At 40.8% G+C, this 17,103-nt stretch overlaps 1 protein-coding gene across 3 annotated transcripts in view; it reads left to right on the top strand.

Moving 5' to 3' along the window:
- Window positions 1-16,873, top strand: part of PHF21B (PHD finger protein 21B) — a gene marked incomplete at both ends in the record, with an annotated part of 188,857 nt that extends 171,984 nt beyond the window's left edge. For all 3 annotated transcript variants that reach the window (XM_082279819.1, XM_082279818.1, XM_082279817.1), the window contains 7 exons: window positions 4,452-4,528; window positions 7,067-7,121; window positions 10,897-10,919; window positions 12,223-12,381; window positions 13,088-13,163; window positions 14,284-14,387; window positions 16,649-16,873. In XM_082279819.1, the coding sequence (XP_082135945.1) occupies window positions 4,452-4,528; window positions 7,067-7,121; window positions 10,897-10,919; window positions 12,223-12,381; window positions 13,088-13,163; window positions 14,284-14,387; window positions 16,649-16,873 (719 nt within the window). The remainder of the gene's footprint in view (window positions 1-4,451; window positions 4,529-7,066; window positions 7,122-10,896; window positions 10,920-12,222; window positions 12,382-13,087; window positions 13,164-14,283; window positions 14,388-16,648) is intronic.
- Window positions 16,874-17,103: the final 230 nt, after the last annotated feature.

Genomic DNA, 17,103 nt, shown 5'->3' with positions numbered 1-17,103 from the left:
CTACTAGCATTAAATAGATGGTTCCAAACAAGAGCTATTTACTATGGAAAGGGTATTTCTTTATCAGAATTGGTGATTACAACTGTCAAAAATGCCCTTATAACTTTCACATACTAAAGGTTATTATTTTACTGCTCTGTCATGTTTACAGTTATCAGTCACTGCTATTTATCAGGAAGCAGTGGTCATTACACAGTTCAGTTTATTTTAATACTTCTAATGTATTTCTCAATTTGACATTTTTGGAATTTAACTTGGGTCATTAAAAGCTTATTCATTTGGTATCATTAATTTAAAGTGTTACTGTTTTTCTTCATTTTATTCATTAATTTTTTGGTGAAGGGCTGTGATCCACTTCTATATGGATTTTTCTATCTGCCTAGAAGCCTTCCCACCTAACCTCCACAGGAGCATTCCCTGCCTGGGAAAAGAACTCTGTTCTGCAGAGCCTGAGTGTGAGGCATCTTTACCAGTAAATGAACACAGGTGCTTCCACTGACTGACAGTCTACAAGGTACAGCTTTCCCTGAAGATAAATTGCTATCATGGGCCTCATAGAATGACCATGCAGAGTTTTTATTGGTGAAGGCAGCAGCTCATTGGAGTTTGGCCTCCAACATGAAGCTATCTTCAAATTCATTCATCTTTGTCAAATGTATTACAGTTTAATTTTTCCTGTTTGGTTTCTATTTTTTTAATTAATTGTGCTAGTTTGTAAACAAACCAGTGGGAGATCACAAGTCAGAATTATAACTTATATAGGAAAATTAAAATAAATGCAATAGTATAAGAACACTGACAGAATCCAGATACAACCTGACACACAGGTTGTCAGGGTGTATCCTAGGTCCTAGTCAGGGTGGTGGTAGCAGTCCAGATGAAGTGGGCCTGTTGAAGCAGTGATCCTGTAGAATGGTCTTCACCTGAAGGTCCAGTAGTGTAGCTCTTGTCCTCTGAAGGTCCCATAGGAAAGGGCTGCTTGTGCTGTTCCAAACCCCAGACTATATCCAGGTGGGAATGCTTGGCTCCTCCCCCTGAGTGGAGCATCTCACAATGGGCTGATGTAATTCTGTGGGTCATGTGGGTCCTTGATTGCCCATTAAACAGAGATAGCTCCCAAAGGGAGTTATCAGGGATGAGTCATGGTAGGAGATAACAAACACTGCCTCACCTGCTTTAACAGCTTGTGAAGATGATAATAGAATGCATGCTTTTGGTTACATCTTACATTGTAACCTAGGACATTAATAAATGAAGGAGTAAGATAGCTCAATTCTGTGATGCAGTGCATGGTTGTAACATATTGAATCTTTCTCTAGGCTGTTAGAACACCTTCTAGCATTACAATTGCGTAAAAAAAAAGTAGTTAGAAAGCAAAACTTTAAAAGAAGGACCTTTAGTTCAGGTCATTCTAAAAATGCATCTCTTGGTCTATCTAGATTACTGGAATATTTATGATTTAATAAATTGAAACAAATTTAATTTAACTTTATTGCAACCTGTTCTGAAAGGTACACAATACTTTTTTAGGAGAAGTAACATGTAACAAAAAATAGCACACCAGTATATGCTTTTGCTCTGTCTAGGTGTAATTATTGACAGAACCACTCTAGATGTACATAGATGCATGGTATTTTTGTTTCCATAAAGAAAGTGCTCTCCCTCCCTGATGGCTGCATAGGGTGGTGTACATCTCAAGCTGTTTCAGTTCATTACTCTCTCTCTTCATTTCTGTCTATTCCCACTGCTGTTACTTTTCCTCACAGCCAGCCAGCCTGCCTTTATCTCTGTACCATATCAATGTCTCTTCCAAAGCTACATTCCAGGTATCTGCCATATGTGTGATTCAGATCCCATCAGATACTTTCTGTTGCCTTGATGAGAGCATGTACCAAAGAAATTTTCTCTTTAACTTGGGACCAAGAAGGGCAGAGAGTAACAGATCCATCTCTGTCCTTTTATGATATGCTTGGCCCAGTTGCATGCAAAGAAAACTCTGCTGTATTGAATTCTTTGTTTCTTTTTCTGGGCCACTGAAAGTCACAATCTTGTATCCCTGTGATCACTTCTGGAAGACCAAGCCTGCCCTAACTCCAGTTTTTTCTCTGCACTGCCATGGCTGTGCTGAGGTGCTGCAAGCGCTGAATTCACTGCCTGGGGTCATGAGCCTGGCTGCAAGAGCTGCAGCTCTAGCTCACACTGCTGAGACCAAAAGAAAGAGTCAGCCAAGAATCACTTCCTCTCTTTTATGGCTGCACCAAGGTTCCTCAGTTGTGACGTCTCTGTTACCTTTGGGCCTTGAGAGCATTTCTGTTGTAAGAACTGACACTGACATCAAGAACAACCATCTCTCTTCTGTGGCTTTGACAGGCCACTGGATCTGTGTGTAGCACTCACCCTGCTGCTGCTGCTGCTGCTGAGGCATGATTCCCTTTAAATGCTCCCTGGGAGCTTTGGGATGGATATTTCAGCACAGACACATGAGCATTTAGTAGGAAATACTTTTGCAGTAGGACAGAACTGTTTTCCAGACAAGATCCTGTGTTTTGGAATCTGCATAGCATGGAGGATGTTAACATGATGTTACAGTGGTTACAGCCAAGGCATTTATCTCACATTGCAGTGCAGCTTTGGATCACACTTTTCTTGGTGGTGAGATTCTCTGCAGCCCTTTGAGTCACATGGCAGCATGTGACAGGTTGTGTCAGACTGTGAATACAGGTCTGCCTGTGCTATTTGAACTGCCCTAGGAGAAGACACCTTCTGAACATGAGAGGTGACATGTCCCTGTGCCATAGGAAAACCCAGACAGTAGTTGCTCTCCTGTTTTTCTTGTCCATCTAGTTTCCTTCTGATGCAACCATCACTCCAAGAACAGCGGCTTAGCCAATAGTCTCTTGTGAAGGAAAAGTTTTAAATCCATATCTTAGAAGTTAGGCCAGTACAAAATCCATGCAAAGTGTTGGCCTCATCTCTACGGACACTGTGTCCAAGACACAACCAACAACACTGACACCCTTGTATTGTAGCAATGCTTAAAATGGTATGTGGGAATGATCAACACTGGAAAAGCATGCTGGCAACCAGAACTCAGCGTTGGGAATCCAGTTCCTGAGTATCATAAACACCTTGAAAGCTCAGCTGTATCTTACTGTTGGATTACAGGTGGGAGATCTTGCTCAATACCTTGAAGACTGGTGCTGCAGGTGTTCTGAAATAGACCTCTTTAGTTCAGACATTGAGGAAAGACACCAGACCTCCTGCATAATCAGATGGTGTCCTTCGTTTCTCTTGGGTGTGTTCTGGGGCCTCTGGGCTGAGGAACATGCTCCTGCCAATTCCTCTCCTTCTGAGATAGAGCAAGACAGAACAGAGGTATCACCACCGTGGGGGCATTTAGACTAACAAGATCGCTCTGGTACCTCAGCGCAGAGTCTAAACTTTACCTTACAATATTCACAAAGGAAATATTTTGGAATAGAGCACACACTTGATGTCATGGGATGGATGCTGTGTGGCTCTCCTCTCTAAAGTGTGTCTGGGGTTTATAATCAAAATAATAGGTTCTATGCTTGTAATAATCTCAGCATTCTGAACTGGCGTCAAGAGCTGGGAAAAGAAATTCCATATGACGTAAATGAAATCCTAGCTCAGATCAAAGTAGCATTAAACCTACAGATTTCTGTGGCCAAGTAATCTGCTCCCTCTCTCTGTCTCTACAGAGTTGTGCACATGGCTAGTGGTTGCTAAACACAGTCGTCAGCATGTGCCATCTTCAATAGGTGTCACCATTTAGTGGAAGGGAGTTGTAGAAGTTTAGTGGAAGGGAGAAATGGGCTGCAGTCCAAAGAGCCCATCTGTGTGCTGGTGTTGCAGTGACACATATATACACATATGGCTCGTAATGACATTTTGCATGCTCAGGATTATGAAGTTGTATGCTTCTGGGTGGATAAATCATCACACTCTGGTTAGAACTGAATCAAGCTCTGCCATTTCAACTATGCTTTTTCTAGCCTCCATGGAGGAAAAGTAATGTAAATTGAATTTAGAAGGTTCTCTGTGCTTTCATATGATATGAACTAAAGGCTTAAGTGCTTTAAATGCTTCCTTTTTGTTAACAGCAGACATTGAGAGTACTTTGAAGGCTTGCTGAATATGTCTGAAGGGATCATAATGAAAATCTTATAGGGCAACAGAAGTCTACCTTGAAGGAAGGAAAAAATAAAAAATGCCTGTGTTCTGAATATCACAAGGAAAAGCTTATTAATGTCAAACCTTGAACTGCAGCAAATATCAATGCTAATGCAACCCAATTACACTTTAGCAACTGAAACTGAACACAAAGCTCAAGGGGCTGAGGGTAAGATCATCTTGCTTAACAAGTTATATCTACATTTTTCCCTGATGAATGAGAAATATACAGTTCATGTTCCTTTCCATGGTTACAGAAATCCAGAGCAAGCGTCAGGAAAGAAAGAGAAGAAGCACAGCAAATCCAGCCTACAGTGGACTCTTGGAAACAGAGGTACTTTATCATTCACTTTGTTTACTATGGTTCTATTTCATGTCAATAAGAGGTCTAAGTGTTTCTTACTACAAAAATATATATGAATGCAGAACCATAGTTACTTGTTAAGAGATACTGATGTAGAAAAGAGAGAAAAGATCTCATCTCAGTAACTATGCAACAGGTTTTCACCCTACAACATCACTTGCTCCAAACTAGAATTCATTTTAGTTTTAATAAAGGCCAAAAGGACTAAATTAATATGGGACCTAATTACTCTTTTACCTACAAAGGCAGTCCCTTTAGATCATAACTGGAGAACAGAAGCATTATATTCAAATGTGCATTGCTAATTCTCTTTTCCTGTGTGCCAAATAATAAATGGAGAACTTTGCTTTTTTTCTAGTGACATTCATAAAAGGGGTGCGTTGGTTTAAGAATCAGTGTGCTCTGCAGGAGTATAGAAGTCAGCATAATAAATATAATAATGCATAATTAAAAATAAAATGCTCTGGATAATCTCTGTTTTCTGGTACACTTACACTGTTGCATTTATAGTAGTATCAGAATTTGGTCCTGCACAATACAGGATTGCAAACTTGGTGTAAAAGTAGGATATAAATAGGCTCAACTTTTTATGAAATTTTTTTCTTTGTTTCTAAACAAACATATATGCATTTATTCAGCTAATTAAAATTTCACCTTTAAAATTTCAGCACAGTTTATGTTTACTGTCTGAACTTTCTACTGAAATGAAACTCAGTTGCAGCCAGCTCTCCATTTAAGCAATAACATTTCTCTGTGTTCTGAGTTCTTTAAGCCTAAAGAAAGGGATTGTTCTTTATTTAGGCCCAAGTGAATTTTTGGTATGCCAGCATTTCAGATTTCTGTCTTTGTTGGCAGATAGCAAACACATGAGGCTAAGAAGAAGCTCACTGCTGCAGTCAAACTGCTGAGTCGCTTGATTGTTCTTTTTTTTTCAAGCATTGGAGATTTCTATACTCCAGAACAGCTCTAGGCACTTGAGTTCTTCAGAATTCCTCAGCTATTTTCTTTAGTGCAAATACTTATGTCTATACACGCAGTATTTAACACAGTAGGAACTTTAGCCTTGCTAGCATCAAATCTGTAGTGCCTTAGACCTTTTTGTCCTGATTATTAAAATACTTGCAGCAGAGTTTTGTGGCTGTAGCCAGATTGATGTTTGTGACAAACTCAGTTACTCTGGAGCAGAGGTGGAAGATAGGATGGCCTAGGTCTGCTGCACGCTGGTTTTTCTCTGATCAATTAGCTGCTCAGACTTATTTGCTAATCAGTGAGTTGGGGTATTTGTGGCATTTCAGGCATTTTGGTGCACTTTAATTTAGTCTACTGAATGATCTTTAATTCATGATTGTTTAAAATGAAATTGCATATAAATTAGTCTTTTTATTTTCCAACACCCCTCAAAATGGCAGGAGCTCAGCATTTGTAGTGGTGATACTAACTTTGATTGCAAAAATGGGATCATGGTCTTATGTCTTCACTTGAATGGTGTGCTTTTTCTTTTCAAAGCTTTGTTCTTAAAAAAATGAGATACCGTTTCATTTTCCTACTCTCAGTAGCCTTTTTTTTTTCGTAAGAAAGGGTTACATTTCGGGCTGGTTATTTTTTGAAGAAAGAAACATCTATTCAAAATTTATTAACAGCCTAGCAGGCACCCATCTATAAGAGAATAGTTTTCTCACCGCAGAATAAATTATTTATTAGCAAAACCCCTCTAATTTTCTTCCAAGCAGAATCTAACAACATCTAATGGAGGAAAATGGTGCTGTTTCCAATCCTGCTGAACAAGTATTGGATGGCTTACAGGAACAATTCAGGGTTGTCTAGACTATTAATGAAGCCTGGCCTGCTACTGACCGCAGCTTGTGCCATCAGACAAGGCTGGCCATGGGCTGTGTTAGATGAGTTAAATATCTCAGACAGATTTGTGGTGCTCTGTGTTTGTAAGTTTGGTTATCTCAGCAGATTGAAATCACTGCCAGCTCCTCAAGATCCTGCACATTCACTTCTGAAAGGCAAATATTTTGCTAAGGGCCTCACTCATTGCTTGCAAATGCAGTATGTTCCTCTGAACTGTAGGCAGGTGTCACAAAGGTAGCAACGTTTTTCCTGCAGGTGAGAAATCCATCACCATTTCTAGATATGTAAATAAAGATGTCATCTCACAGCAACAATTTTCCCTTATGGACACTTTTGGGCTTGGAGTTAGTTTTGCTGTAGCCTTGCTCTTACCAGCCCATGCAGCATATCCTGCAACCCCATCAATAAGATTTGCAATTTGTATTTCTCTCTTCTTAATAAAATCTAATGCACAATAAACCACTCTATGAAGAACTTGTTAGAAAGGTAAATCATGCAACTGTTTGTCTGTCTGTGTCAGTGGTCAGTCTAAGTAGCTTTTGGAGAGCTGGTTAAGTATGAGGGAAGCCCATGGAGATTGTTAATCTGAAATGTAAGAGACAACCAGAGCACTTTGCAATGACATGGGGGTTGGTTTCTTTTCCCTTGTAGCGGAAACGCCTTGCATCGAATTGTTTGAATAACCCCTTGTTCCTTTCAACGAGAGGTAAGTGTATTTTTAAATGGATATACTACTGTTCTAATGACATGTTAAAAATTTATTCGTAGGATTTCATATGAGTTACTGTTAGGATACCATAGGGCATTACTTTGTGCAATGTCCCTGCATTTTTTAGTATGAAGTGAAAATAGATTGTTTTCCTGCAAGAACAATGGAAAGATAAGGCTAAAGGTCACAATTGTGTAGAAACAGATCCAAAGCCTCTGCAATCAGTGGAAAATCTGATCTCTGGCACTTTAAGCACCATGCAGTGAGAGAACTTATGGAAGAGTGTTGCCAACCCCAAGTGCTTAAAAATATATATGGAAAAATAATTACTATTTTAGGCTTATCATTTGCCTCTTTCCACCAGCTTTAAGAAACTGCTCTCCATCCTCAAGTACTAGAAATTTCCCACACCTTTTGCTTCAATAACGAGTGCTGAAAACCACAGTTTTTCTGATTCCAAGAGGTGGAGCCATAAATCTAGACCTGATGACCTTGAAGATGCCTTCCAGTCTTGTATTTATAAGAACTTCAAATCTAAAAAATTTAATAGTAAATGTCTTGAGAATTAACAAGTCAGAGGACCTGTTTGGGGATGCTGATGATTAGCTCATGGGAAGAAGCGCATTTCAGGAAAAAATGTGCAACACACAGAAGACAAAGAGTTGGGACATGTGAGATGAAACACAGAGAATGCTGAGTATAGTTTAATTCTCCAGACAAGGCCCAGGTAGTATTTTAGGGAAGAAAGTGAGAAGCTTGAGTTGTATTTCAGAAAAGGAAACAAAGCTAGTAAAGAAATTTGATTCTGTCCTTGTCCCTGTTTTGCCTTTATAAATTACTCTCTACTGAGGTTCATTAGAGGTAAGGGAAGACAGAACTTTTTCTAAGTTAAATATTATTTCAGTATTAGGAGCATTTACAGGGGTAATTATAATTGAGACATGGAGTTTTTACAGTTTTTCAGTATTTGCTTGATCTCGCTGTCAAGTGTCATATTTAGTGCTTGAGATTCACCATTCTGCCTCTGCCTTGACTTCCTGCACCACAGGAGCACTGACTGAAAAGCAGCAGTGCTTCTCTCTACCTTCAAAACTTCATGTGCCAGATGCAGACACTTGGCCTACTTACCATATGCCTCTAATGCGTTTGGTCTCAGAGGACAGGAGAGGTTATTACAGGAAACAGTTATGATAGCATGCCTCTTAGCAGGAGGCCAGGCTCATGTGAGCCCCAGTGGAAAGAACATTATTCCTGGCTTAGTTTTATCTTCAAAATTAAATTTGTAATTTATTGTTTGTCTTATAATAGCACTTGTTTTTCCCATGTAAACACATGTGAGAAACCAGGACAGAATGGCGTAACAATGCAGCAAGCTGTGCTGCCAGCCCCTTGGTGGGTTTAAGTTAGGGTTTGATATCCCAGACATTCCTTTTGTGACATGTTTCCCATTTTATTTGCAAGGAAGCAGGCAAGTGACAGAGTTCTACTGATTCAGCTGTCTCAGAGCTTCCTGGAAATCAGCAACCTCTCGCCTTAATCATTAATTCCTCTTTGAGTCCTCTATCTTTGCTTTTTCCAGAATCCAGAACATGTGCTGGAGTTCTGCATATTCTAAGAATGTTAAGATGGACTTCTTTATAGCAGAATTCCCCACCTCAGCAAGGGTTTTTTTGGCACCAGCACTGTTTTGCTGGATGTTGTGCAAGCTCTGAGCTGAAGGCAGGTGCTGTCCCAGATTGTTTGGCTCTGCAGTGATGTAGTTCTCCAGCTTCAGTGCAGAGATGGCTACCCCTTCTCTTATAAAGTGCTCCTTTAAAAATATTGTCTTCAGTTTAATTTTTCAGCAACTAGAAGAGGGAAGGGGACATGTTTAAAGAAGTTTAAAACTCTGTAGCAAAAGTGAGCTGAAAAGACAAATAAACAAACTAGAAAAAAATCCCCATGATGTCCAGGAAACAACTGTCATTTCTGGAAATACAGAAGAGGACAATTCTTGTAAATTTTGTTCAAAATGTCAATTAATCAGGATTCATTTATATGAAAATGTCTTATCTGAAATGAGGTCACATCTGCTGACATATATCATTTATACAAAAGACTCATCAATTATGAAGCCTCTGTTTATTTGAGTAACATTTATATCCCCTGAGTAATCATGATGTCATATAGTGGTGGATATTTGGGTGTGTATTTTTGGATATGAAGTAACATCTACAGATTTTTTAAGTGTGATTATTTCTAGAACTCATTGCCAAAGTATACTACGATTCTTGGGAAAACTAGAGAAATTTATGGAAGAAAAAAATCTGTCAAAGACTGTTAAATATAAAAATGAGTGTGCAAGCTCAGGGTTGGGGAAGCACATAAAATGCCAGCATGAGAAGGATGGTTCAGGAATAGAAAGGTTTACTCAGTTCTTGCCCTGTTCTTGCACTCTCTGCAGGAATGGCAGCACTGTGCACTGTTAGCAAAGATCACAGAGATTTACAGCCTGTGGTCCAGGTTAGGGAAAGCTGTTTCTTTATTCTCAAGTTCCTCTTCCTATGTGTGTGAGGCCTACTCATGTGTATATCTTCACATGTATGCACACATCAGTGTGTAAAACCAACGGCAGGGGACTTCCAGGTGGGTCTGATATGAGGGATCACAATGGGACAGGTATATTCCCATTCTGATGAGAGATGGAAATGAAGGAGGACAACAGAGAAATATCAGTTTGGTTGTCTCCACTTTAACCCAAAGAAAGGCCTGTCCATTAAGCATTTTTCACTGGGGCAGTGTACTCCAGCCCCTTGCAAGGACCCAAGGGAACAGCTGGAGCTGTGTCAGGGGAGGTTTAGACTGGATATCAAGAAAAGGCTCTTCCCCCAGATGGTGGTGGCGCACTGGACAGGCTCCCCAGGGAATGGGCACGGCCCCAAGGCTGCCACAGCTCCAGGAGATTTTGGACAAGATGTTTGCAAGCACAGGGTGGGATTGTTGAGGTGTCTGTGCAGGGCCAGGAGCTGGACTCCATGATCCTGATGGGTCCCTTCCAGCCTAGGATATTCTGTGATTCTATGAAATCAGCAGCAAAAATTACAACCAACTGTGCAGTTCCTATAAAGCTCTTAATGTTTTCTGGCTTTTTATTTTTGGACCAAAGTGTGTTGAATTCCACATTTTTTTTTTTTTATGGAAGGCTTGGCCTGCTTTCCAGCAAGCTCTGTTGGTTCTTGTTCATATCAGGTTGTGAATACAATCACTACAGATTCATTCATCCAAAGGTCACTGGTGTTCTGGGCGGTAGCTGTTTGATGAGAAGGAGTTGATGATACCATCAGGCTCACTTCCACAAGGAGCTGACCATTTTGTTCAGGAATCAGCTCAACATTTAAACCTGTGTTTAATGATTAGTCAGAGGCACCTATTTAATACTCCACATTAAGTTCAGGGCCAGCCTTTTCAACACCCAGAACACTGAGGTCCTCTAGGAGGACTTTTTGACTACTGGCACATGGAGAGGAGTTCTGCATGAAAATTTCCGAAATTTTCAAATACCATGACCTTTTAGTATCAGACCTTTGGACATGGGATTCTTGCAAATGTGCATTTTTAATTCTCAAATGCTAATGCTTGCTGTTACATTCTTTCCTGCCAGCATTAATTTTGGCAATGTCCTGATCTCCTATGCCACATCTTGACTAAAATTACTCCCATAGCTGAGAACTAGCAACCGCTGCAGCAATGTATTTTCCACTAATCTGTTTTCTGCCCTTCTTTTATATGCTAGCAAATGAGGATCCATTCTGGAAGGTATGTGTGGCAAAGTTTATGTATTAACAAGTATCTTTCTCATCACTGTGTATTCAGTGCTTGCTTCTGATTATTGTAGTCACTCCCAAGGTACCTAATTGCAGTATTCTCTTTTCCCACTTTACTAAATCTTAGCGTCCCTAGGCTAGAATTTCAGAGATGAACTCTTGGGCTTTCACATGCAAGGCTTGAGTTTAGTCCCTTTGTTGATTCCACTGACTGAAAAATTACTAGTCCAGATTTGTGGGTTTAATGAAAATTTTATAAGAAAAATGAGTAACTATTCTAGTTTGTAAAGATTAAACCTCCTTACATTGAGGTTAAAATTAAGATCCTTTGAGCAGGTAGTCTAAAGAGTAACATTTTAGAGAGTGATTTTTTGACAGGACTGGTTTAGAATTCAAGATACAAGCCATGAAACTTTTTAATTACTACTCCTAAAAATGAAAATATTCTTTTGGAATTAAAAAACATATAAAATTACTATTCTTCTTCCTGGGAAACCAGTAGGAAATTTTTGATTTTTTATAATGATTCACAAGCCATGAGAGTTTCAAAATCAGTGTCTCCTTTATTAAAATGCACTTAATTATAAAAAGAGTAATTAATGTTGCCACCAGATTAGCATAGCAATCTACTACATGACATTGTAACTTTGTTGATGAGTCTTAGTTCATGTAATGAATTGCTTCAGACAAAGCACTATTCAGTCTTGTTGGAGAAAGGTTGTCAGCAAGTCTGAGCAGAGAACAATTAGTACCAGGGAGAAAGAGGCCAGAGGAGTTCGCAAAAGAGGGTACATAGCCTAAGGGTGTGCTCCAGCCTCCTGTTTCCCCAGCTACCCTTTGAGGCAATGGGCATGAAACATGGAACTGTGCTTTTTCCCCAGAACCCTTTTCTTGCTTGCTTCCTTCTGCTTAGGGCTTGAAGGACAAGTGATCCCCACATTAACTCTGACTCAAGATAGAGCCATGCACGGGGATACGTGTTGTAGTAACGCACTGGCAAAGAAAAAAGTGAAATAATTCCTGTGTCACAAACTGGCTATATTAGTTGACTCTCTCCTGTGTTTCATTAGTTGGGTTTTATGTTTCTGTTTCAATTTATGGAACTTGCTTCTGGCTTTTTTGTTGTTTGTTGCTATCACACATCTATTATTTCTATCTTCTATGTCTGTCAGGGTCCTTTTGACAATTAGATTTCATGTTTGAAGGAGTCTGTCTGCTGCAGTAGAGGCTTTGAATGCTGTATAGGGAGACGTTCTCAATGGATTGACTTTACCCAGGGCATCCTTCTCTTGCAGAACGAGATTCACCACGATGAACACTGCACTGCTTGCAAGCATGGAGTTAACTTGCAGCCCTGTGGCACATGTCCTAGAGCATATCACCTCAACTGCTTGGACCCACCCCTCAAAACTGCCCCCAAAGGGGTCTGGGTCTGCCCAAAGTGCCAACAGAAGGTAAGCTAGATGGAGCATGGAATACCAAGAAGGGAAAATGGGAGACACCTCAAATTTGTGTACCCCTAAACTAATCTAACCTATGGTCATAGCTCTGGACTACATTAGATAAAGAAATACTGAGAGGGTTTTAGTGCAGTTAGCAGTATTTATTTCTGGTATTTTCATCATCCTAGAGTTAGAATATACACAGAGTGCTGTAGCTTGCCTAAAATTGCTAAGAATTGTCCTCTTAAAATGTCTCTTCAGTTCTTTCGGCTCCTTTCTTTACAGTAACACCACTAGCATGTAGCCAGACAAAGAATGTAAAAGAGATGACGGAGGCAGTGTCAGAAGGAGACACTGTTCACCAGTGGATCTGAAAGGTGTGAGGAGAAAACTTCCTTTTCTTTAAATCATGTTTGTTACACACAACTGTCCATCACAGTTATGCTAATCTGTTAGCATAATCTGTTAGTTATATGCTAATCTTTCTAGTTGCAGTGAATAATGCTGATTGCACAAGCAAGAAAAAAATTACTAAAACACTAAGGTGTCACTAAAGTGTAGATTCTGTGCCACAGAGTTCCTTGTGCTTAGCCTTGAGATCACTTTTATGTTCTGAGACAAGGACCCAAGTTCTGGTCCTGCCGCACTGTAAGGCTGGAGCAAACATTAATATGTGTTTTTTGGAATCCTAACCATTTATTGTTTCCCGGGCTTATAGGTGTTAAAGAAAGATGACAATGTGCCATGGACTGGAACTCTGGCTATTGTTCACTCCTATGTTACTCATAAAACAGGTAGGGGTTAACTCAGCCACTGACAAGGGATTCCCTGCTCATGATGGGCAATGTCATTTGAGTCCTTCTTAGCAGAAATATCAAGGTGATGTTATAATGATGCCAGGTCTGATGGTATAGGTCATAGGGCCGTAAGTGACTGGGGAGAGCAGACTTTTTCTCTCCCCTTCCCTTTGGTCTGCTCCTTTGCCATCTTCTTCCTGTAAGGAAGTTGGGAGTGATCTCTCAGGAACTTCAGTCTCTGGAGGAAGCTGTCATCAAAGTGGTGCCTTCTCTGGAACAGGGCTGGAAACAAGATTTTGAGGCAGCATCATTGTTTGTGAGGCACAGTCAAGCTAAGCAGAGCCATGTAATTGGGTGTGTAGCACACTGCCAGACTAGTGTCTCAGACACCACAGCAATACCAGCTTCTAACTGTTTCAGTATTATTTGTATGGCAGCTACTGGGGTCATATGCTGTTTGACAGCTGTGCATTGAGCATTATTCTTTTTTGGTTCCCTGATGCACTCTTACAATAATGCTGTTTGGGGCATTAGATCATATTTGTAAGGAGCTTTACGGAGGTCTGGCACAGTTACAATTGTGCTTTTCTGCCAGAGTCACTATTGCCATTCATGCTCCAGGAGGGGCTGGCCTCTTCCTAAATACCATTCACCTCTTTCTTGGAGACCTCCAGGATCACATGTGGTCTAAGGATGAATTTTAATTAATCCTAAAGGTGCACTGTAGCTTTTGGGTTGTCCTCCTGTGTGCTAACCGTTGACATAGACACATGCATAGAATCCCAGAAACATTTAGGTTGGAAAACACCTCCAAGTTCATTGAGTCCAACCAGTAATTGATCCCACCTTGTCAACCAGCCCAGAGCACTGAGTACCATGTCCAGCTGTTCCATGGACACCTCCAGGGATGAGGACTCCACTGCCTCCCTGGGCAGCCCCTTCCAATGCCCAACCACCCTTTTTGTGAAGAAATGCCTGCAAGCAGAAACTCCAGATTTCTGTGGCTGTACCTGCTGACAAAACTCACGATGCAAAATACTGGCTTCTGCTTTCTATCCTCAAGTGCACATTATGTCCTTTTCTTAACCTCTGCATCCTTAACCTTACTGTTCCACAGTCAAAGAAGAAGAGAAGCGAAAGTTGCTAAAGAGAAGCAGTGAGCTGAAGAGTGAGCATAGACAGTTAGAAGAAAAAGATCGACTTCTCAACAATGCAATGAAGGTAAGACACCTGACTGGGGACACAGTCTCCTGAAGAGATGTTTATAAAGAATTTAAGCCCCCCCAAAAATGGTATTTTATGGCTAGAAAATTATTCAAGCTCCCAAGCTATAGATTTTCAAGTATGAATGTGTTTCTCTCTGAGGAAGTACATGTGCATTTCCTTTATGCACAAAAGCAAGCCACTCTGGAGTGGCTTGAGGAGGAGAGATCACTTGAATTCCTGTGGCACACACACAAACAAAACTTCCCAAATAGCCATGGCTGTCTTCCTTGTAGTTGCATCCATAGCTCTGAGCTACCCAATGACTTCAAGGCACTTCCATCCTCTAGGTGAAAAGTTTAGTCACAAGTGTGTCCTCTGCTGGTAGCTGCTTGTCCATTAGTTCAAACCTCTTTATATTTATATAATATAATAAATATAATACTTTATATTAAGTAGAAATAACCATCTTTACTGAATGTTGTAACATCTCTCCATGACTGGAAATGGATTCACAAGTATTTTGTCTCTCCAAACTTACTTCAAAACTAGATGTTGTCTGTTGTCTGGAGGTGTCTCCCACACATATTGTGCCATTCTGGCATTTGAATGGGCTGAATTCAAAGCCATAATTCCTACCCTTCATGGCTGAAGGAACTGATTTGGGGCTACCTCCCTCCTAAGATGTAGCTGTTAGTTTGCATGGCAGTCTCAATAAATATTTGACACTTCCTTACTGGAAAAATCAAAGTGGCAGCTGCAGGAGTAACTGGTCACTGCTTGTTTTATCACTCCAGTTATTCAGAGGAGGCATGTTAAAATATTTATCACATAAAACAGAGTGGAAGAAAAAGCAATAACTTATTAAAAGACATCACTGTGGGGAATATTCCCTGTACATGTTTATAGCACTAATGGAACCACACGCATATGTAGTAGGTAGGAGAGTGCAATGGGCTGAGAAATTTGGAAAAAGAAAAGCTGTCAGCTATCAGGTGTGTGTCATGGCTATCAAAATCAGTAAAATTTCTACCTAAGCAGAATCAGGTTCGTTCAGTGGGCAACACTGTCTTATTTAAATGGTAATATCAACCAATGATTATATTTATTGGAAATTTATCCACTTGAAAGGAGAAAATAAATTAAAAGTGTCTCAGCACAGAGCAGTTTCATTCTGACATTTTAACAGAGATTTGTATGAAAAAGAACACTCTCATACACCCGACAGGTGCAATGGTAAAAATCTGAAATTTCATATCTCTAAGCCAACCTCTGAGCAGCTCCACACAGTTGCTTTCCAAACAAGTTTATTTTCAAGTGAGCATTTCCCAATTCCCCAGGACTGGAGAATCCGTACCCCTGGGCAATCTGGACCATAGCCAAAGAGGAGCAATCTGCAGACAAGAAATTGGTTTGGTCAGAATCCTGGGCACACTGGGAGAAAGGAAACAGGTTTCAGATATTAGAGACCGCTGTCCCCTTCCATCTCACAGACAGACTCAGGGTTTGGGTCTGTTCCTCACAGAAGAATGGGGCGCTGGATGCAGCAGTCTATGGTTGGGAAGGGAAAGGAGAATTACTGATTGTTCCTATCTCTTTTTGGAGAAATGGAAGATTTGGGATGCCTTTGCTTAGCTCCTGCTCTTGTGCCCATTTGCACAGAGGTTTGTATGGAACATTTCAAGTGATCACAGGGTGCAGTTTGGCTACCCTGAGGGACAAAAGCTTTCTTGTGACTGCTGTGGTGTAACAGTTGTGTCTTGGAGCAAAGTTATCTGCCGGAAAAATATTGGTATAATGTTCAGTGAGATTAATGGATCTTCACAGTTCCTATTCCCTGAAATGTGTGGCACATAGGAAATGCATCCTGGTGAGGTTCACCCATCAAGCACTTATCAGGGTCCTTTGGTAAGAGTGAGAGACCTGAGGGGTGCCTTCTGTATTTTCAGTAATGCAGCTATTGCACTCCCATGCCAGGCATCTCTGTGGAGTGCAGAAGGCGCTCCTGCCAGGCTGTCTACAGGAAGGAGTCGGAAATGTCCTCCAAGTGCGTTTCACCAGGGAAGAATGTTATTCCCTCAGACAGCTGCTGCAATGTGTGCAGTACTGGTGATTACTCCATTTGTTAAGCTATGGTTTTGCTTTCCCCAAAGGACAATATTCTTCATTTGAGCAGAATGCGCACTCAAGGCACCAAAGGATGTCTGGAGAGATGTTTGACACCACTCTGAATGTATTCTCAGTCTTTCCTTCTCTCTCCCCTTCTCTTTATTTGACAGAAGTGCTTAGAGCTAAAAACCAGCCTGTTGGCCCAGCAGAAAGGGACTCAGTCATCACTGGAACGTCTCAAAACCCTCATTAGACTGATACAAAATGAGCAGATGATTCAGGTTACCATGACGACGACCACCACCACCTCCCTGCTATCCATCCCTTGGATCAAACCCTCCCCTGCCTCCGCTGCCATGCACAAAGCCTTGCAGCCATCACAGGGTAACAACTGACAAAGAGTCGGCTGTGCGAGGTCTAAGGAAGGGGGGACGAGAAACTTTATGCACGTGAGCATAGGAGAGATGAAACTGGAACAAAGACAAGAAGAAGCAATCTCAGTTTTGATACACTTAGAGACTTGCAGACCAGTCAGGCCAATTTGTAGGTCACTGTGGCAGCAGGTTCCCACAGAGCAGTTTGTGCTGCAGTTTTGTATTTGCCAAGACCTTCAGTGCTTATGATA

This window comes from Coloeus monedula (assembly GCF_965178545.1).
Source record: "Coloeus monedula genome assembly, chromosome: 4".
In the NCBI taxonomy this organism is placed as follows: domain Eukaryota; kingdom Metazoa; phylum Chordata; class Aves; order Passeriformes; family Corvidae; genus Coloeus; species Coloeus monedula.
Note: the sequence above shows the minus strand (reverse complement) of the source record. Positions and strands in the feature narration are given on the sequence as shown.